The sequence below is a fragment of the Vanessa cardui genome, chromosome 10, assembly GCF_905220365.1.
Source record: "Vanessa cardui chromosome 10, ilVanCard2.1, whole genome shotgun sequence".
NCBI lineage: Eukaryota > Metazoa > Arthropoda > Insecta > Lepidoptera > Nymphalidae > Vanessa > Vanessa cardui.
The window spans coordinates 2,223,052-2,246,402 of record NC_061132.1 but is presented as its reverse complement, the minus strand read 5'-3'; the positions used below and the strand labels follow the sequence as shown (position 1 = coordinate 2,246,402).

At 35.2% G+C, this 23,351-nt stretch overlaps 1 protein-coding gene across 1 annotated transcript; it reads right to left on the bottom strand.

Annotated features, from left to right (window-relative positions):
• Nucleotides 1-6,560: 6,560 nt before the first annotated feature.
• Nucleotides 6,561-19,525, bottom strand: LOC124533187 (microprocessor complex subunit DGCR8). Its single transcript, XM_047108360.1, has 10 exons — nucleotides 19,308-19,525; nucleotides 11,213-11,485; nucleotides 10,585-10,713; nucleotides 9,834-9,976; nucleotides 8,891-9,759; nucleotides 8,369-8,484; nucleotides 7,747-8,069; nucleotides 7,397-7,534; nucleotides 7,186-7,305; nucleotides 6,561-6,959 (listed from the first exon to the last, which is right to left on the bottom strand). Exons 2-10 carry the CDS (start codon nucleotides 11,469-11,471, stop codon nucleotides 6,678-6,680), a joined length of 2,379 nt encoding a protein of 792 aa, XP_046964316.1. The 5' UTR covers nucleotides 11,472-11,485; nucleotides 19,308-19,525; the 3' UTR covers nucleotides 6,561-6,677.
• Nucleotides 19,526-23,351: the final 3,826 nt, after the last annotated feature.

Sequence of the window (23,351 nt, the reverse complement as noted above, 5' to 3'; positions counted from 1 at the left end):
TAAAATCAATGATATAATGAACGTTTTGCCTGTACCACCAGGTGTATCCAAGAAATATAATCCTTCTAAATTATTGGGAACGGCTTGCATGATTGTGTCATATACTTGTTTTTGCTGAATATTCAATTTGGTAATATTCGATTTTAGAAATAAACGCCAATAATTAGAATTGAATTTCTACTCACGTTGCAATTCTCGATCAAACAAATCATGCATCTCACGATTTAGTGCGGTTATACCTAATTGTGCTAATATTTTATTTGCAATTGTTAGACACATATCTTCAATTATAATCAAAGCTTCGTTGTACATTTCCAACGTAATCAACAAATCAGGATTTCTTGCATACAAACTAAAATATCTTCTACCATATAATATTTATATTTGTTTCATAATTCAAGTGGTTTAATGGCATACATGTTGATAATATAATGGAAAATAGAATTCGTATTTGCTGTTAATGAGCTGAAGTAGATGCATCATGAAATTTTGAATTCCAATGTGCATCATCCTCTCATTTCACACAAATTACCATTGACTGTTTCAATTCTTGAAACGATTTTGGGCCATTGACGTTAACTAATAACAAACAAATAGACACACTCAGCATTATTTGGATGTACTATATCCTCCCAATTGCGTCTCTTTGAAAATGCCTGATACCCATCGACTGCTGTTCTCGTTTACGTATCTGATTTTTTTTCGAAGACACATTCCATGTGTAATACTGAGGTATTTCAGAATATAACAACTTTATTACAAATATATCAGTTTCGTATAATTTGAAAAAGCTGTTAACGATGTTGCTGGTGGTTACGCTACTCATTCCAATATATTTGCTTCATTTAAATAAACAGGTTGGTAATTCTCAAGATGCACAGCCAAGTGAACAACCATATGATGTCTTCGTGCATTGGAAACGACATAATCCTCCAGAGAGCTTCATTACTACTAATATAGCATTTGATACTGAGTAATTTCATCATTTCTATTATCACCAGCAACATCGATAACAGCCATATCGCTCCCTATATTTACATACTTTCAAACATATTTGATGAATTTGTCTGAATTACATAACTCCACATTTATGAGCATTGAATATTTTCGATAATAATGGACAATACGAAACTATCCAACGATTATCAACTTCAACGTCCTGGTTACGCATCCTAATGATCTGGATCAACAGTTTGATCGAGAATTTCAGCTGATATAACGTTATCGATTTTATCCGGAGTTATTTACCAGCCAAATTAATACATGTGCATGCGGCAATCCCCTTTTTTCCATTCAATGGAATATATATGGAATTGCACTTCTTCAAATTCACATAATTTTACAAATAAATACATAAGGGCTTTAAATTTTTGCAGAAAAACTCGTGCTATAATGTCATGACGATCAGTTGTCGACTGTTCCTCAAATAAATTATTTTTAAAATCATAATGAATAGATCCGGTCGTTCATATTTTCGTACATAAGACATTGCGTCTTGTGCATATGCGTTCACATGCCTTGAACTATCAATAAACATAGATGGCAATGTAGTCAATCGCCCGTTGTCATTTAAATTAGTAGCATTCGCTATCGCATCTTACAAATGAATATACTCTTCAGATCTTAATTTGGCTAGGTTGAAACGATTAAAATTAAGACGGCCAGTTTCTATTTTGGCATACATGTCAACAATGTACTGATGATATATGGTTACCTCTCTATCTTAAGATATAATTTTGTGCTTGTGGACGAACCATCAATCGATACGAATTCGGGGAATTACAAAATGACTCACCATTTATTGAAATCATTTGTAACAAAAAAAGTGATAAATGAAGAACCACTCGACCGATTTTGTGCAAACTTCACATCAACCATCTACTAAATAGTCTGAACAAACCATGAAGATTTGGTTTGGATAGGTGGGCCCGTTCTTGAGTTCTAAAGTGACAACGTAAATGCCACTTATTTTTATATATGTAGATTCGAGAAATAGATGTAACGATGTTTCAAATTATGCAAAATCAATTTTAAAACATTTTTTATTATCTAACATCAATAATCATAGCAAATCAATGATAATTCTGTAATAAATCTAATTCTAAGGAAAAACTAAGTTTTTGTTTTAATTATATTCCTGGCATTTTTGTCATACTTACTCACCTTTTAAACCTTCCCTGGACTTCCACGAATAATTAGAGACCAAAATTAGCCAAATCGGTCCAGCCGTTCTCGAGTTTTAGCGAGACTAACGAACAGCAATTCATTTTTATATATATAGATGATGTTGGAAAGGTTGAATGAAGGTTGAGGTAAGACCGCCACAGTTATATTGGTTCATTTAATGCCACGAGTGATACACACTATATATAAAAAAAATAAAAAACATAACAAAATATAAGGACGTAATATAAATCGAAGGTAGTTTATAGATGTTTTTACGAATTATTTATAAATAAAATTTATTATAAAGTGTGGTTTGTATTTATTATGGAATTATTTTAATTTTACCTGCTACATCAGCAAACTTTTTATCATTTTTTTTATTAAACACATTATGAATATTTAGTTTCATTCTTAGGTTTTTATCTCAAATTATAAATGTCCTATATCGGTACCTATTTATGTATTGTGTTAAATGGTAACCACTAGAAGAAAAATTTTTCAAATGTCATTCAAATATATTGAGATATTTTTAGAGGAAATTACTACTAGTATCAAAATTTAATTGAATTCATTTCCTCAACTGTACCAATCAACTTCTTTCGTGTCTTCTCCATCCTACGTGACATTGGCAAAAGAATTTATGTCCTGTAGGCATAACTAAAAGCCATTAAACCAAGATTTGGATTATTTTTTTAAATATTGCCTTCACTAAATGTCAACAGCTATCCTTTTAAATTTACTTATTTCACTTACACTTTTATAGAGCCCATCGTTTTGCTAATGTTTGAGCAAAATTAAACAAACGTTTACATAGAGCGAATATTTTATTACGAGAGAAAATACATTGGATTATCTGAGTTAAAAGACAATATAATATTCAATCGAATTGAGACAGAGTAAATATTGAAATATATTTTAAAATACGTTTACGATTGATTTCAACAGACTATACAAAAATAAACGAGTATTAATTACCTCTTTGTTAAGTTTTTTTTTTTTTTAATAATAATACCATGTTGCAATTTTGACGTTCGTAATTTGTTTTGTATATATTTGTAAAGCCTGTTGGACACTCATGTACGAGTAACATTATGATATTGATACTATAAGTAGATTATATATCATAGGAAATGGACAAGATTATTGTAATACATAATTACATTTAAACATTTATAATTATGATGATAATATCCTCCAGACTGATTCTCCACTGTGACCGTTCTTAACGTAGGCATTGCACTGCAACGAAACGTTGCAGTAATTATGTGCACAAGTATGTGCGCAAATATACACATGCTATCTCTACAGACTCATAATATTGAGGGAGGGGGTTGGACACTAAGCTCGACTGGAGTTTTTTTTAAAACAGTTTTACATATTTCCCGAAGCAAGTAGGGTAAAACTACTAACTAGTCGAACTCTGCAATACCACTGACTGACACTTTTTATAAATATAGTTTTATGGGGGCCGGACCTGGAATTGGAACCCCCCGACCTCAGAATCTGCAGCCGTATGATTTAGCTGCGAGACCATTTAAGCTAAAGGTGTTCTTAATATAGTTTTTTTTATTATACACTAGTTTAAGCTCATAAGAATTAACTTATACAACAATATTATTAAAAAAATAATAACAATTTAGGGATTTTGAAGCACCGTTTTTGGGCAAAACATCTCAAGTCATAAAACAAAATACATATGGAGCACACTAAATACTAAAGTGAAGAAACAAAAGCGAATACAAATATACGGAACATTAATAACAATAATAAGTTATCAGTAATGCTTTCGGTGATGTATCCGCTTTTGTGGCTTCATATTAATATTTCGTGCGCTCCATTAGCGTTTTATATTATAATCTGAGCAACACATAGTTATTATATCTTTAGACATAATACGACGCATATTTTGACCTTAAAGAAATATACAGGTTTATATTTCACAAAATTATTTAAATACAATTCTTAGAATTATCGGACAAAACTGACAAACGTCAATAATTGTAAACAATAATAATATAATCTATATTTCAAACATCCGAGGCATTTTATAGTCCTAGTACCAAACTTAAGCTATTTAAAAAAAAACCGTGTCATCATATTAATGAACGCGAGTTAAATTCATTGGAATTTTTCGTCAAATATACTTTAATTCATGTCATTATGATTGCATATTGGTCATGAACTATAAATAATTGGTATTTTAACTTAACTGATTACCTTTTTTTAATAGACAGACGACTGGGAAATGCACCACTTGGCTATTAGTGGTCACCATCACCTATATACATTGACGCTGTAACAAATTCGAACAATTCCTTACATCGCCAATGCTCCACCAATACTGGAAGCTACCCCAAACAAAGCCTAACTAAGTTCTGCGGTGTAGTGGTATCCAGACAACCGTACACAAAGCCTTACCAGAAAGTAAACCTACATACATTATAAGAGTAAATATACAGTGATACCTTAACAATGTACCTTCTAGCCTATACGTATAATATATGCTTACCGGCTCACCAACAGGCGTTGTATAGCGAATAAAAACAGAATGTTTTTTGTCTTTCTATCTTCAGTAATTTGACCTAAGAACGAAAAAGACAAACGTATCGTCCTAACTAATAATATAAATGCGAAAATGAGTTTTTTAATTTGTTTGTTACGCATTAACGTCTAAAGCTAAATTACTCAAACGATAAAATAAGGTTTTTGACGCGGACTCTTGTGGCAGATTTTCATCCGACACATGGTTATTGTCTCACCTTATATTCCACCGCAAAGTACGAGATGAATTTTAAACACAAAGCACGTGAAAATTCAGTGGTGCTTGCCTCGGTTTGAACCCGCGCTCATCGCTTAAGATACAAGTGTTCTAACTATTTGGCCATCTCGTCTGATAAATGTATGATCGAAATAAAAACCTATCAAAATAAAATGTACAACATGAAACCGCTATACAAACCTTATAAGTGTGTACTAAGTACGTTATACTTAAAACTTACTTTAATTCATTTAATATAACTAACATCAATCTTGATTATATTGAGAGGAATAAGTATGTTAATAACTAATGGTAAGTATCTTAGTACATTGAATAAATATTACAAAAAATATAATGATATTTTGCGTATTTATTTTAGGTATATATACCTTTAGTATAGATTAAACATACAAACTCCCTTACTATGAGAGGACATTAGTAGTTATAGAGGCCACTCAGATAGGATATAGGTGCATACTCTATTCCTTCACTGATCATTCTCCTATAAATTGAGATGGCAAATTCATCACGTTTTTGTTGCACGTGACTCCCTATTTCCCCTCGAGTTACTAAGATCTAATCGACATAAACTACTACGAATTGGCTCTTTGGGAATTGAGCTTAATACCTTGAGGTCTACCAAGTCATAGCAACTAATAAATCAACTCCAGGTCGCATATGCATAGGAGCTTATACTACTTTAATGTGCGACCGAGAGTATGTAGTATGTACCCTTCAAACCGGAACACATTAGTACTAAGTACTGTTATTTGTACTAAGTACTGTTATTTTGAATGTCTGAGTGGACAGTATCTACCCAGACGGGCTTACACAAAGCTCTCAGTAAAAGCTACAGATGTCCTCTGCTCTTTAGCCTTGGAACTTGTACCACATATGTGGCAGACTTATATACTTCACTTGAGCACTATAATTACAAACATAAAAACACGTGAAGTGTGGTCCTCATCTATATATCGTATAGTGTGGTAATTACAAGTCTATCAAATTTTCAAGTTTTAATTCTTAAGTCTACTAAATTGAAGATTTTGTGCGCTTTCGATATCCGAATCCGGAGATCTCATAAAGTATATTAACTTACGAAATGTTAATGATATAGTACACGAATTCTCCTTAAGATTTAATTGAAAATATTTTTAATGCATAGTGTACGTTACAGACCGTACATTTTTGTACAATTTCTAATATTTCAATAATGATTACTATTTATTGTGGTGATATGGTAAATACTTCATATAGACATATTTGTTATATGAGAAAAATATCAATTTTTTTTTGTGGTTTAAATGTGCCTTTTAAACTTTGTATATAGCTCATTATTCATTTATTGTGGGCGTGATTAGCACCTTTCGATAGATATGAGATCTGTTTAAGATTTCTCCGAAGCATATACATAAATGTATGGGGTATACTATGTGTGTGATGTGACGACCTCCATGGTCGAGTGGTGTGTACACCGGGTCATGGGTACGCCACTCTGAGGTCCCGGGTTCGATTCCCGGCCGAGTCGATGTAGATTACCATTACTTTTCTATTTTGTCTTGGGTCTCGGTGTTTGTGGTACCGTCGTTACTTCTGATTTCCATAACACAAGTGCTTCAGCTACTTACGTTGGGATCAGAGTAATGTATGTGATGTTGTCTCTCATATATTCATATTCATATTCATACTCATTCATACTCATACATATACTGGAGTTGTGAGGTGTCATCTTCGGAGTGTCAGTTCCTCCCGTTTAGAGGTCCACGTTGTTGAGGTTGGAGGCGGAGTGCGACGGCAGGTGGTCTGCCAGTAACAGCGTGCCGATGGGCACGACGGACTCGTCCCGCTCGCGCAGTTTGCGCATCTCGTTGCGCAACTTCTCGAGCACTGCGTAGTTGGGCTCGTTGTGCCTCGCCTTGTCTTGCAGCAGCGTTATCTGCTGCTCTTCTAGCTTCTTCTCCTTGCAGCTCTTGACGGAGCGCGACCCGTACAGCCGCAGCAGCGAGCCCCAGGAGCGCACGTGAGGGTGCAGCGCCTGAAGAAGAAATATATCGATAAATATATTGGAGGAGTTGTTGAGTCATCCGAGTCAAGTCTCCTGCAAGCGAAGGGATCGCGAGACTAGTTAGTGGAGGAGTTATTGAGTCATCTAAGTCGGGTCTCCTGCAAGCGAAGGGATCGCGAGACTAGTTAGTGGAGGAGTTATTGAGTCATCTAAGTCGAGTCTCTTGCAAGCGAAGGGATCGAGACTAGTTAGTTACCTGCAGGATGGCCTGTGAGGCGCGCTGCTTGGCTGTCTTCTTGTTCTTGCACACGACGGTAGCGCTGTGCTTGCCCACACGCATCGTCAGCTCGATTTTCTGGTACTCCAGCTTTTTCATCTGGACAGAAACAACACTCGTCAGCCTTACCGGTTACGCACGTGACGTGCGTGCGTGCGTTTGTGGTTAGGTGTGTGCGTGTGCGTGTTACCTCAGTGTTGACGTGCCAGTCGCCGGCGCCGAAGTTCCTCAGCAGGCAAGTGAGCAGTATGGCGTGCGGGGAGGGCTCGCAGGTCGCCGCACAGAACTCTGCGATGCGCGGGTCCTCGATGCCCACGTAGTCGAAGAACTGCAGACGAACGATCGATTTTAGCAAAAACTTCCATATGCATAATTTAATAAGTATGTAATTAATATTTCAAAAAAATGATCATAGGCTTTTCTTATCAAAGTCATTTTGGAAGAGGGTAGTACCCGAGTCTTTGTCGTCTTAAAACGGAGCTGCCATCATCAGACTACTTGAATATGCTTATGGTAAGCGGTATTTTAAGGGTCACTCACGCTGAAGTCGGGCTCCTTGGGGTCCTTGGCGCAGGCGGCCTGCTCGGGCTCCAGGTACTGGCGCATCTCGGGGATGAGCGTCTGTATGGAGGCCCGCGCGGCGGCGTACTTGGCCTGGCGCTTGCTGGAGCCGTGGCCCACGCCGTACTGCATGCCGCCGATGTACACGGTGGCCTGGTACGGCGACGACGCGTTCTCCAGCTGCTTGTACTCGTACACCGGCTGCTTCTGCAGCGCGCGGCACACGTACTCGTGGAACTCCGACAGGTAGCTGCAGCCGTTCATGTTCATCACCCAGTCGCGCTTCGCCTTGCCGCCCGCGCCTGCCACACATACGCTGCTGTACTACCGACGACCAAATCCCCGTCGCCAGTACGGGATAGTACTTGTGTGTGTAATGTGTGTGTGTGTGTGTGTTATTATGCGTCATTTGATTAAAGAGGAACCGCCCGCGCCTGCGGGACCACACGCGCTGTACTACCGACGACGACTCGACTTACTGAGGTCGAAATCTGAACCAAATCCCCGTCGCAAGTACGGGATAGGACTTGTGTGTGTAATGTGTGTGTGTGTGTGTGTGTTATTACCTGCGTCATTTGATTAAAGAGGAAGTATATATTACCGTTCTCTTGCCCGGAGCTGGTCGCCGGTATGGTGATCAGCTTCGTCCCCTCAGGCAGCTTGGGATACTGCAGAGCCTTCCTCGCCTTCGTGTACTTACGTCGGTCCGCCCACCGGCTACACAATTGAACCAAAGTTTACATACGTCTCAAATTTAATATACTATAACACTTTATTTGAATTAGTAATTTTGTCTTTTTGCGATAGTCTAATCGCTGGAACCAACCGGCTAACTGCAGCCATGCAATTTCATCGAATTTTACATATTTTTTTTCTATTGTAAATATTTTGTACGACATAGCATCTGATGAATCTCACAAGTTCATTATTAGTACACGGCTTTTTGATTAGTTTTTCTTGCTTTATCCCTCGCTCTAATCACTGGGCCATTTCGGCTGGCATCAATGACTCTAAACTATTTACCTACTCGTCCTTAAATTAAATTTCCTAACATTCATCATCAATCATCAAATAAACGGAACGGAATGGAAAACTTCCCTACAACAACAAATTTTCAACTCACTTAAAGTGCATAAAATTGACGGTCTTAAACTTGAAAAGCGATTTGCAGTAGGCGTGGATCTGCTCGGCCGTGAGGTGCTGCGTCTTCCAGCTCGTGTCCACCGACTCCACGCGCGGCGCCGGCATCACGCGCCCGTCCGGCAGCTGTACCGCCCGCCCCGCAACCGCAGCCGCCGCGCTGGCCTCGCCGGAGCCGCTTGGTGCCGCCATCTCGCCCATTCTGCTTTCGATCACTTCCGCATCGTTTTCCTCTTTGATCGTGTCGAGAATCGGTATTTCTTGCTGTTCTTCTGAAGGTTTGGTCTGCTTTTCATCCGACTGTTTGGTCTGTTGTTCATCTGATTGTTTGGTCTGCTGTTCATCCCACTGTTTGGCCTGTTGTTCATCTGATTGTTTGGTCTGCTGTTCATCCGTCTCTTTGGCCTGTTGTTCATCCGTCTGTTTGGTCTGTTGTTCATCCGACTGTTTGGTCTTATCTTCATCCGATTGTTTGGTTTGCTGTTCATCCGATTGTTTGGTCTGCTGTTTATCCGAGGCCTTGGGCTGCTGGTCGTTGGTAGACTCCTCGTTGGCTGGAACTGGTGTCTCGGTCGAGACGCCCTTCGAAGCATCGTCGCTTGACCCGTTCACGTGACTGAACGGACATTTTCCTCTAACGGAGGACGTTTCGGAGCTTTCTTTGGTAGCCTCACTCTCTTTTGGAGGATCTTCCGCTTTCGCCTCGGATTCCGCATTGCCGGCATCTTTGGCCCAGGTTTTATTTTTAATCTGTTCCTCGACTCGACGATCAATTTCCTTCTGCTTCTCCTCCTCTTCCAAGGCGCGTCTATAAGCTAGACAAGGTATGGCGCTGATTGGAATATCGTGTCGCTGTAAAAAAATATGTACAATATTTTAAATAAAATCAAGCGTGAAATCAAAAGTATATGTAAAATTTCTCTCACCCTTGTGTTACCCTTGCCAAGAAAGTATGGTTTCGAGAGAGTGCAAACACGCGTGGGTCGATGCATGTACAACGGCATACCACTATAGTGTCGGACCATCATCCAGTCCAACGGGAGAATCTCGAATTGGTTGATACCCTTCTCTGTAAAAATAGATTAATTTTAAACACGCGACTAAAAATATCTCACCGTTTGATTCACTGGGTTTCCTCGAATGAAATATGTATTTCCTAATTGGATCACTAATACCTCTTCTATATTGAATAAAGATTTTAGTTTTAACAAAATACTATATTGTCAATTCAATCAGATCCGGTCAACTACATTCATACTAAACCTGTGTAAATATCTTACAAATAAATAAAAACTGTACTTATTCCAAACAAAAGATGAGAAAGTATTAACATATCTTAGAATTACATACACTATGTTATGTATATTAATATCATAAATGTGAAAGTAACTCTATCAGTCTGCCTGTTGCTCTTACCAGACCGCTGAACCGAATTTGATATGAAGCAGACTTGAACTCCAAGACAGGACATGGGATACATTTTTGCCTGATACATGACAACCAACACCTTAAGCCAGGCAAGGCGACCACTGGTGCACTTTAAAATGCATAGCAGAGGAAATATAGCAGAGTGGTAAGAGCTTTAGATTAATCTTCTCAACTTATATCTATAATGCATCCCACAGATTATTTAAAACCATGTAACTAAAATGTCAAAAATTGTTTATTAATCATTACCTTCCAGGAAGATTTTTGTTCGAGTCACATATGGTTTGTCTTTGGGCTTACGAGTTCCCTTAAAGTCTTCCGGTAGGTTCTCGTCTAACATCTTCTCGATTTCCTCCTCCGGCAATTCTTCAGACTTTCCTATAAAATAACCACCTTATCTACCATTTGAATTTAAACTTAAGTCTTACACCTCTAGTATTGTTATTGTGAAATTCTACCTTTTATATATCCATCAACCCGCACTAACAAAGCAAAGGTAAGAAACGTAAATATACCTGTTTACTATTATTTATTTAGAAGAATCAACGACGACGAAACGTAAATAAACCATCAATTAAGTTTATTATTTTTAGCACTAAATGTGCAAAGAGCGCTGCATGTCTTAACAATTAGTATAACAAAGTAAAACCATAATAAGATAATTAACGAAACCTTTGACTTAGATACCATAAAATAATACAGTAATTTCAAGTTTTAGGAAGCAGCAATTACATGTATTTTAGTCTTATATCATCAACACGACGACAAAATTAATTGCATATACGATAAATCTCTAGCTCTGAAAAAAGGGGTACTATTGCACAATACAAAACACATAGAAGAGGAGGCGCTCTTGGAAATAGTCTTAAATAAATACCTTCAGACGTATCAGAATCGTCAGCGTTGCTGTCTCCATCATTAGACTTCACCTCATCGAGCACTTTGAATTCTTTAAGTTTCTCCAATTCCTCGGGTGTAACAAAATTTTCGTATTTATTATCGACTTTGAACTTTTCCTCCGTCGCCGAAACATCTTCAGTGAAATCTATATTCTCAGTAGCATCAGCGCTAACACTTTCTTCTTCAATTTTTTGCCTCTTTGCAGGGGGTTGCGATATATCCATTTCTTCGTTCATTGTCAATTATTTTCCTAAAAACATGGAATTGTTTAACAAAATATTCTTGACCTTTAATTGGTAACTTATTACTACCCAGATTTAAGCCTGCATCCACACTACCCATAGGACGAGTTACCATTTAAATCACCATCCCAAATTGGATCCATAATACCAGCATGGAGATACGTGGTAGAATAAGTTCCATACCTTCCCTTCTAAAAGGAGAGGAGGCTTTAGGCCAGCGGTGGAATATATACAACGATTCAGGCTAATTTAATTTTACAACTTTAGAAGACTTTACTATTATTTTCTTGAATTTATATTACATTTTTGTATGACTACTTCCTTTTTTTAGATTGTAATAATATAATAATAAAATAAATTATAATATTTATACACACTATATTTATATAAAATCAATTTACCCAATTCAAAAGAATGCAAAACAAACAGGTACAAATGTAAACATCATAATATTTGCTGTTTAAATAACTTAAGTTAAAATCAAGAAGAATACGCAACTCATATTGTATAAAAGAAAATGTAAACAATAATACATAATATAGTTAGCAGCCTCAACCAATAGCAAGACGAGTAAAGTTAAATAAACAACTTTGACCTTGAAATTAAATCACATTATTGGTCGAATATAAAAACAATCGACCGTTAATTGGTCAAAAAATTGCCTTTTTAATATAGACGAATTTGTTAAAATAGTTTGTCAAATCAAAAAAAATATGTTAATTGCGAACCAATATTTGTGCATAATATAGCAAATCTATATGTAAATCTGAGGTCTGTATATGTTTACTCATTTTTCCATTGGAATAGGCTATACAGAAATGGTCAATTATATTTATATGTTAAAATACCTTTTTCAATAAATAAGATACACTTAAGTTTGGGGAGTAATAGGTTTGTTTTTTTATGAAGTTTTTTTTTATTAAAAATGTTTATGGTATTTAACATATAAATATTATAGAAAAACATCATATAAAATTAAAAGGACACATTCTGATACATTTAAATAAAATTTATTACAAATATTAAAACATAAAAAAGGCACAAACTTTCATTTAAATCATGTACTGCAAATACTAAAAAAATAATATAATTATATAGTCGCCGTCACCTATTATGCGCGAAAATCCAGTGAAACTAGTATAAACACACATAGTAAGGCTGAAATTAAATGAAAGCTTGTAATAAATAAATTGATTAGCTAAAGTTTACAAAACTCTCCACTACTATACATACAATATTTGTAATGTTTATTTAAGTATAAAAATCAAGTCTATAAAAAAGTGTATTCCTTGAAGTTTGTAAAGTTGAAACATGATTGAAGTATTTTACACCTTCCAAAAATACTAAAAATATTCGCACCCATGACGCAAGCGCAACAAAGTACCAACCTAGTTTTGATACATAGGGGGTATCGCTTCAGCATAGTTGTGTAGTCAACAAATAAATATTTTAATTACAGTTATCAATATTTATATAATGATATTTTTCCGTTTATTCCATTAGAGACGTAACAACTAAGGATTTTAAATATTTGAACATATACTTCTTTTACGATTTATGAAAACCGGATGAGACGGTTTTTTTTTTATGATGCGTATGCACTGACTGATTTATAAACTACATGGTTTAAATGCTCTCTATACTGCCAAATGTGGCAAATCTCGAGCCGAGAGCCGTTAATAATTTTATTTTATTATAAATTTTAATAAATATAAATGTTTTAATTTGTGAGTGTTAGAGTAGTGTTAAATAATATCATTAAAATTAATGATACCATTTAACACTACTCTCTCTACTGTAATCTGTAACACAGGCAGTGTTACAAATTTAATAAAAAAAATATTATTGATATGTCATCAAATAAGGAAGCAACCAAAGACAACTGCTCTAAAGAGCGTTCACTCAGAAAATCTGAAATCCAGTATAGTAAGCCCGCGCTTCCTCCACGTGATGGAAAGTGGCGGGGGGGGTTGTGGGACTCCCCGGTTTCCTGGACGCCGAGTGTGCCGAGGTCCACCGGGTTTACCCACTAAAACACCAGCGGTACCCTCTCCGTCATTCGACGGGCGCCACGGGATTGCTTACGGATGCTACCGTGAGTAGTCAGCCCGATGTCAACCATATTCAGCAAAGTCATTTAACAATATGTAGAAGTTCCTCAATATTATCGCCCATATATGCATGGTATGCACAAAAAGATCTCCTACGGAATTATTTTGTCGGAAAACGTATTCTCAATATTACCGAATGTTGGCTTAAGTATGACAAAAGACTGCTCGAAAACGAATGCTCGAATTTGCGAGGCCTAACTGAGTCGCAAGGCAAAAGGCAAATAAAACTGAAAAAATGATATGCATATATTCCATATTGACAATTGATCGGGGAGAAGATTTGCTTAGACTGCCAAGGGGAAAACCTGGATTTCTCTTTTACACAGTCTAACCGTCTATTCACAGCAACAGTAATAATGAGGAATGGCAAAGTTTTCAACGGATTTCGCTAGAGTCCTCAAGGCTTTACTGCCACATTGGTGGGAAGTCGATTTAATTCCAATGCGATAAGTACGGTTAAAACGAGCCTTTTGAAGTCCCCTCCATTGGACTTAAGCATTTTTCTTTACACACGTACGGAACCAGGTACGAGTATCGACCCAGGTTACAAACGCTACCCAGTATTTGTTTTAGCTTTGCCACAAGCTGCGTTGTACCAGCGGAGAGCATCGATTGATACGTCAGAGAACGTTAGTGGCATTTTCGCAACTCGACTCAAATGAAAGCAGTTTGCTTTAAAGAATAAGATGCTGAAAAGATGTCGCATCTCATGTCACCGCTCTGCTGACTTACTTGGTGCATTGGCTATTTTGTGGAATAATTATTTTAAATACTTTTTAAATATCTCTTTATATTGTCAAGTGCTCTCTGAAAGTAGATTGGACAGAATCCCGCCATTGTTTAAGTGCCAAGTTTTACTGAGAGCACTGAATATAATGAATTAGACGATTTGATGCCATAAGTCAGACTTAGGCGTCAAATCGTCAACCTCGGGCACGGTGGAGTGGCGATTTACGCAAAGCGGCTGGCAGGAGCTGGATGCGAATAGCCGAAGATCGATCACAGTGGCGTGCTATTGGAGAGGCCCATGTCCAGCAGTGGACGAAAAAAGACTGTTGATGATGATGAAAATAAAGAACAAAGAAAGTATATTCCAAAAAAAATCAGCATTCGATATTATTTTTATCCCTGTTTCTTAAAACCTTCAAATCAGATCCAGTATGTCGATTATCCTATACCTTATTCAATTATATGTATAATTTAATACGCTAGCTACCTCGATGACCTACGACATTCCGATATTTGCGCCTAGACCCAAAATCAATAATGTTGCGCTGCACTGCACTGAATGCGCGAACAGACGCGGTCAGTTAATTGAAAAGAGATAGAAGGCGAGGGCGTGTAAATTGTATATGTATACATAATATTAATTAGAGAAACTCCAAAAAGTAGCGTTCACAAAAAAATACAGTTTAGCCGAATCCTTTGATTCGATCAAAATCGATGCTTGATACACCTGTTAATGTTAATTATTAACTGATTTCACTAAGTCCACAAGGCCTATTATTAAGGAGTCACATTCCCCATTATATATGCTACAAAGAAAAACATACTACTATCTATTCTACACTGACACAAAACAATTGGTATAGAATGATAAAAAAAGGCTTTATTTTATTAGTACACAATACACATCATAAAGTTATTATAATTTAAAAAGTAAATATATGTATTTTTTTTAAATACACAAAAATTTGTAACTTTAAAAAGTTTCTATAATATTATACTACAGCAACAACACTATATCTACGTAATAAAATGATTCATCTAATGGATACAGAAGCAATAAGTATACATAGTTACCATTGACTCAAAAAATTATTGACTCTAGAATTAATGCTTTAAACTATTTTTGTTTAAGGGAACTAAGTAATTAAAAATATAAAAAAAGCTCTAATTCAATTTAAGATTGGAAATTGTTTTAATGTGTACTTGTTTTGTTAATCCAAATTTTAACAATAATTATTTTTTTATTTGTTGTATAGCTAAAATTAAATTAATTATTAATTGCGCGTGACTAAAATTATTCACAAATAGTTCTGATGCAGTCTAAGATCTTATTTATACACGACATCAATTCAACAGATCTCTCAGATTGTACAGTACTAAAAGTGTGCAATTTAGTCATTTTTGGTACCTGTTATGTACAATTGGGTACAAAAATCATCGTTTGAAATTAAACTAATATTCGTATTATTATAAACCTTAATTAGTTCTAGTTTCAGCCCTATTCTAATTTGAGCAAAGCGAATGTATAAAATGCGTAGCAGGAGCTGGATATTCCGTAATAGTAATTTCATAGAATCTAGTGTAGAATGTTAGGAGATTAAGAAAAAATGAAATCATTCAACTCTTAAAATATCTAGACTGTTTTTTTCCAATTTCTTAATCAAAGGACTATAACGAATCTTCATATATATATGGACCTAATTGCATTTCATGTATTATTTTGTAAATGGAGCTTGTATCAGTGGAAATCAAATTGCAATTCTATAACTAAAAAATGAAGAATACCGAATTTTACATTTTCACATATAAAATCTATCTCACATCAATACTAGAGCATACAAAAATATGCTACCTTTTTAACCTACTATAATGAGGATTGGTAGTATTGAATATTTGAACAGGTAAGGTTAGGCACAAGCAACTATGAGCCGTTGGATGTAATGTATAATAACATATGCCTAATGATACACTTATTGTGTATTAGACTAGATATATATAGATAGACTTTAATAAAGGTGTGATAACTATTGGCAAAGCAGAAAATATTGATGAAAATTGTCAAAGTCAATTCCTAAAAAAAAATCTAATTGGGCCTTTTAACTGCTAAATGTTAAATAGAATTTTTAAAGTGTTTTTGACATTGAGCAAATAGATTTTCATTGGTAAGTTTATTGTTTCATTTATTGGTAAACAAATGTATTTATTGGTCTTCCTGAATGTAGCCAATTTGTTTCTATATCAGCATCGATAAGAGTATCTAATATTGAAGGAATATCGGAGCCCGGAGGTATTTTAAGTATCTGTATAAAATAATATGATCAAATTTCTCGTTTAAGTTATTTAAACAATAGCAAAATACTTCTATAAGATTTTAAAAACTTTAAATCAAAAAATAATAGACAATTCTTGACATAACTTGATATTTAAACTTCTGATTATCAAATGTTGGCATCAAAAATTACAACAAACAATAAAAAGTATTAACTTACTGTATAAATAAAACGAAAACATAGATTAAAAAAAAACAGATATGGTTACACAGTCTAAACATACATCTGTTAAATAAAATATTGCAAATGATTACAATAATAAGAAAACAAAAGAAAATATATTTAGTTCCAACTACAGAGCATGAAACACTGCATTTAAAAAAATAAATGAGATATGATAGATATGATAGATAAAATGTTTGTATGAAGCAGAAGCTAGGGTCCAATATCCAGACTCAATAATAGAATTGTCAGGCATTAATGCTCTAAAATGAATTAAGGAGATCTACACTGGAAATGTGTTAGATATGGAAATAAATCTATGAAAATAAGATTACACCATAAAAGGAACATAGTTGAATATTTAACTTATAAAAAAATTGCTTTTGGAAACAAACTATTGGGGTTGGATTCTCAGTTGCAAGATTTTGGGGAATTTGGTTATTTTGTATTTGATTCCTGATCTCAATAATAATCTTTGAATCGCTCGTATATGCACCGTTTTTGAGAAAATTAGGCAAAACCAAAACCTATAATTGCTGAAATAAGTCCAATGGACTATATCATATTTTGTTTAGGTTTGAAGGCATGCCACATAAAGATAATTTTCGTATATCAAAATGCAGATTTCTATGTCAAAATGTTATCATACTGATATTTTATTTTGTTCTTAATTTCCGAATTGGTAGCCTAAGTATATTTTTTTAATAACTATATGGAAATTCCCTAACTAAACTAAATACATTAGAACCACTTGTTACGCAATTGATAAAAACTAATTTTAAAACAAGAAATTATAAGATACAGTTTTTTTATATATCAGGAACGGAGCAGTCTTTCAAGATGGCATTGGTACCAAAAGATAGTGGAGAAAATACCCTCTATGAAACTAAATTTAAATGATATACATTATTAGAAAAAATATATATCAATTTGTTTTTTTTTCTAAACAAAATTCACCACATAATACCATTCTTAATCATATTGGATAATAATGTTATTATTGTAAAATTAATGGAAATTATGTAAGATAACATTATCATGTTTTAATATAAATAATTATACGCATATTAGAAGTTTCTTACTTAAAGAAAGCATATTGTTAAGAGTTGATAGTATATATGCCAACTTGAATTTGAGTAATCTAGATCATGGAGTCATGATACGCAATACAATGCAAATAATTTAGTGCAGATAAATAAAAATATGTTTGAGAACTTTTTATCTTTATAGATTTCAACAGTATTAAATAAATAACTAAGTAATTAAATGTAATATTAATTACTTTCAACTAATATAGAATAAATAAAAATTATATCTGCTGTTTTCGTGCCTTGATTTTAGCATAGTAGTATCATAGTAGATTACTCAATAATAATTATTCCACTTAATCATAATCTAATTTGATTAAGGTTTGAGTTAACCCATGTTCAGTTCCTTCAGTATCAACATAAATATTTAATCTGCTGTTTAACAGTGGTACATTTATAATGATGTTTTAGTGATGCTGAGTAGTATTCAATTTTTTGAATATAGATTGATTTAGATTAAGCACATTGTTGATAATGGTGCCTTAAAGGATGCGGCAATGTTAATATTATAATTATTTTAATAAAAACATATTATGAGCAACAAAATAAAGTACTAATGAAATGTAACATCTTATATTTTTATCATTGTAGACCTTACTTCCGCGACATCTAAGTCTCAGAACAGCTTCTAGAGGCTAATCTACTTTTAATCTGTGATTTTATACTTTCTTACTTTTTACTTACAAAATTTATATTTATTTCTTAATTAATATATGAATTATAATGAAAATAAAGGATGCATCTGACATATGAACTAATGAAATACTAACCTAGCCGCAGTATTCGCATTAGTAAAAGCAATTCGCATAATATAAGCTTAAGAATATGTTAACATGAAATAAATGGTTTTTATTTTATTTCAATGATTTCTAATGAGCAGTATTTTTATTTAAACATAAATGCTAGCTATAAATTGTATCTTGATAATTTAAAAACTTTTTATTGATAATTATAAAAAAAAACTGCTTCTCCAAAAATCCTGTCATATTAATAGGGTAGCTTTATTAGAACATATAGACAAAAGATTATCCACAAGTAACGATAGCGTAAAAATTCAATGACTATTAACAATTGAATTTCTCCCATCGCTAAATGCAGACATTCTGTGTTGCTTTGAGCGAACTACCCATCATATTACAATGAAGAAATTTAGCGAAATTGCGAGAAACTGACTTTGACTATAATTAATACAAAGTTCAGTCTTTAGCAAAATCGCCACAAATTAAGATCGTCGATGTTCCCGAGAAGAATCGGTCAGTCTCGTGAGTCGTGAGCCCTGTAAGAATCACACGTCAAAGTAATCTTTGCAATGTGCTCAATGGCGACAATTTAGCAGTTTGTCTAAGAAATTATTTATTTACATCATTCCAAATGACCGCATTGCAAGATTGGAAAGTTTTATTTTCTTACCTGTTACGCGTCAGCCGCCTTATACGTAAAAATGTATGTTTTATAATTTGAAATATTAGGATAAAAATCACTAATTTTATGTTAAAAAATCGTATATGAAATTATCAAAAAACATCTACAATTTAACAATTATACTTTTAGAAACTGACAACGACTATACGATACTTTGGTCTTAAAATAGTAGAAAATTAATCACTGGACACTGAATTGAAACCTCAGACCATAGGACACCATTAGTAGCAATCAAAATCGAAGTCTGAATGTATCACAGACAATTTAAATCAATATTTAGCATTTCTATATTTTTTTATTTATGTCTCTGCTCTGGACCCAAGTCTATTTACATGAATATGTAAAAATGTATTATCTGGAGAGAAGAATAAGTGGTTGTACAAAATTCATAAAATACACATTAAATATTAATATGAAAAAAGATCGTGAATTTTATTTAGGTATTAGCAGGATACGTTAGGTATCACTTAAAAAAAAGATAGGCTGTCACGCGACGCCCAGTAGTTTTGAAATATTGAAGTTAATATCAAAATTAATAAATAATAATGAGCGGTTTATACAGCGAAGCTACGAAGCGGGTAAAGCGTGTGTGGAAATCAAAATGCATCAAAGATGTTTAACGTCAAAACTATATAATTATTAATGTTTCCGCTCTGGAAAATGGTATAGGCATAAGCTATATTTCCATTAAGTGTCACCAAGCTGCCATTGTTGTTAGCCATTTGCTATGCTGCTAGTATTTCTTTCTTGTACTTCTTCTTTTTAGTAGTTTTTTATGGAAAAACTTAACGAAAGATTGAATTCCTTGTATTAATTGAAATCCAGAAATCGTCAAAATATTCAGATTAATAAATTTTCTAAAAATGTCTATTTGACTTTAGTTTACAATAGAAAAAGTTTACTTGCTAGCTTAGTTTCACATTACATACTTACTTCCATTTTCAATTAACTTCCAAAAGTTTCGTCGACGTTCAAACGCAAATCCATTATGGATGTCATAGATTATTCAAGCATTCGACCAATGATAACGCGTTAATTAAATATGAAATGTTGTTTATTTGGTTTTTGTCCTCTTTTGATTGGAAAATACTAAACAATGGTGGATACCATATTCTGCACTTAAGTGGAATAGCGTTTTTGTTCTTTTTTTTTTATTGTTTTTTTTTATTGTATAGGTTGGCGGACGAGCATATGGGCCACCTGATGGTAAGTGGTCACCATCACCCATAGACAATGACGCAGTAAGAAATATTAACTATTCCTTACATCGTCAGTGTGCCACCAACCTTAGGAACTAAGATGTTATATCCCTTGTGCCTGTAGATACACTGGCTCACTCACCCTTCAAACCGGAACACAAAAGTACTGAGTACTGTTATTTGGCGGTAGAATAACTGATGAGTGGGTGGTACATACCCAGACGGGCTTGCATAAAGCCCTACCACCAAGACTGTCTCTTTACTGGACGAACAAAAATTGAAAATTATGTATATGTCGGAGCGAAACCACGAATTTAAGAAAAACACGTGTCCAGAAATAATTGTTTTAATAATTTGAAACCGTTTGATTGTTAAATTAATAATTTTTAGTGAATTTTGAAATGTTAAATTAGTCTGAAATATTTTAGTGTTTGTAAACAGATGTTATGTTGAGTGAATAAGTCTACCCACCTATTCTTGTTATAAAAGATCAAGCACCCGCCGGTATCGACAGACTTGGTCGAGCCGTCGGAGCGATCGGACCGTCTCATATTGGAATAAATCAGAGAGGATTATTTCCTGAGTTTTATTTCATACCACCGAAGATGGTTAAAGATCGAAACTCTGACACTCGTGACGTTAGCTATGCTAACGTCATGTGTTTTTTAAAAACGCGCTCGGACATGCCTTCTCCGTTATCAGAAGTGGGATTGGAACAAGCTCCGATCTCTGCTACGTCCTCATCCGCTTCGGTTCCACCTGTCATATAAGGATCGCTACAAGACAGAACCATATTGCGAAGGGATAAGAAGATCTCTAAGCACTGCACACTTACTGCCTGGTGTAATGGGGCCCATCTATATGGGAGGACTGCAAACCAAGAATCCAATAAATCATTCATCAGCTCCAAGGCCGACTAGTGCGGGAGTGCCCACTTCGTCAGTACTTGAGGCGGCTACTTCCTACAATTAAGAACAATACGCTTCAAGGGCATCCTCATTTGCCATGCTGTTCATATGTGTGGCACATCTTAATCGAAAAATCAACAAGTAACCATATGGATCACGGAGATCATGGATAGCACGGGGAAATGGAGACACACTAAGATAAACAACACGTCAGGAACCAGCCGAGCAAATGGCCAAGTGGAAAGAATTATTACTACCCTCAAAAACGAGTTAATAAAAATGAAGAACTGCGAGACCGAACAGTGCATCTAGTATATGGAGTTGCACCACCCACTTTTTACACAAAGAAAACATTGCATACCACCTGAACCTCTTAAACCTGATCGACATTAATAAAGAGTCCACGTAACCACCATTACTTGATGTGATTAATTAATTGTGTCTTTCGAGATTTGCAGGTTTCATAAGAATAACGACAGTGGAGGAGGTGGTCGGCAGAGGGCGCTCGTGATCAGCTTCGTCGTGCACCGCAGCCGGGCGACCAAGAAATGCGACTGGTGCAGAGCGCGCACCGTCCCGCAGAATGGCCGTGACAGTGGGAGTTGTCGTCCATATCACGAGCTGGTCAGTCAGTGCGAGTGGTCAGCATCGACGAGAACTAATCATCGCATAAAACTGTGAGGCAAAATTTACTTATCTTACCTCTTAAAATCTAAAGAAATAAAAAAGAGCAATAACAAAAAAGAAAAAAAAAAATTTTTGAATATTAATTACCATTGAGATTCCTCATGCATCCATAACTACACACGTACACTCTGGTTTGAGAGTGATACCTCTGAGCTAACCACGTGTTACCCTCGTACTACTCACGGATCCTTGATGTATCCAAAAGTGAACCATGAGATACCGTTGGGAGGCGTTGTGGAGCCGTGGTAGCCATTTATATACCGTAATCTGGAGAGTGATACCTCTGAGCTAACCACGTGTTACCCTTGAGCTACCCGCGGATCCTTGATGTATCCACAGAGAACCATGAGATACCGTAGGGAGACCTTGTGGACCGTGGTTAGACATGTATACACCACAGATCTACGAGAACCTTTAGTAGCCATTTATATCCGTAATCTGGAGAGTGATACCTCTGAGCTAACCACGTGTTACCCTCGAGCTACCCGCGGATCCTTGATGTATCCACAGAGAACCATGAGATACCGTAGGGAGACCTTGTGGACCGTGGTATAGACATGTATACACCACAGATCTACGAGAACCTTTATTATGACACAGTTATGAGCAATAGTATGCGTAAAATCTACCCATATTTATTACAATAAAGGTGCATGAGAGATTTCTTTGTGTACTGTTTTACAAAACAATTATCAAAGGTCAACATGATGTGTTGCTTACAGATACCTGCTTCAAAAATATTTTTGATTCGCAGATTTCCAATAGCGCAACTTAGGCAGGTGCAGAGCGCGCACCGCCTGTCAGAATGGCCGTGTCGGAGCGAAACCACGAATTTAAGAAAAACACGTGTCCAGAAATAATTGTTTTAATAATTTGAAACCGTTTGATTGTTAAATTAATAATTTTTAGTGAATTTTGAAATGTTAAATTAGTCTGAAATATTTTAGTGTTTGTAAACAGATGTTATGTTGAGTGAATAAGTCTACCCACCTATTCTTGTTATAAAAGATCAAGCACCCGCCGGTATCGACAGACTTGGTCGAGCCGTCGGAGCGATCGGACCGTCTCATATTGGAATAAATCAGAGAGGATTATTTCCTGAGTTTTATTTCATACCACCGAAGATGGTTAAAGATCGAAACTCTGACACTCGTGACGTTAGCTATGCTAACGTCATGTGTTTTTTAAAAACGCGCTCGGACATGCCTTCTCCGTTATATACAATTAAAACAAAGATA

Coding starts and splice junctions, on each gene's coding strand:
- LOC124533187 (XM_047108360.1), bottom strand. CDS start 11,471: ATGAACGAAGAAATGGATATATCGCAACCCCCTGCAAAGAGGCAAAAA. Junction 8,070..8,368: donor CAGCTCCGGGCAAGAGAACG/GTAATATATACT, acceptor TATGTGTGGCAG/GCGCGGGCGGCAAGGCGAAG. Junction 7,535..7,746: donor CCAAGGAGCCCGACTTCAGC/GTGAGTGACCCT, acceptor GTTCGTCTGCAG/TTCTTCGACTACGTGGGCAT.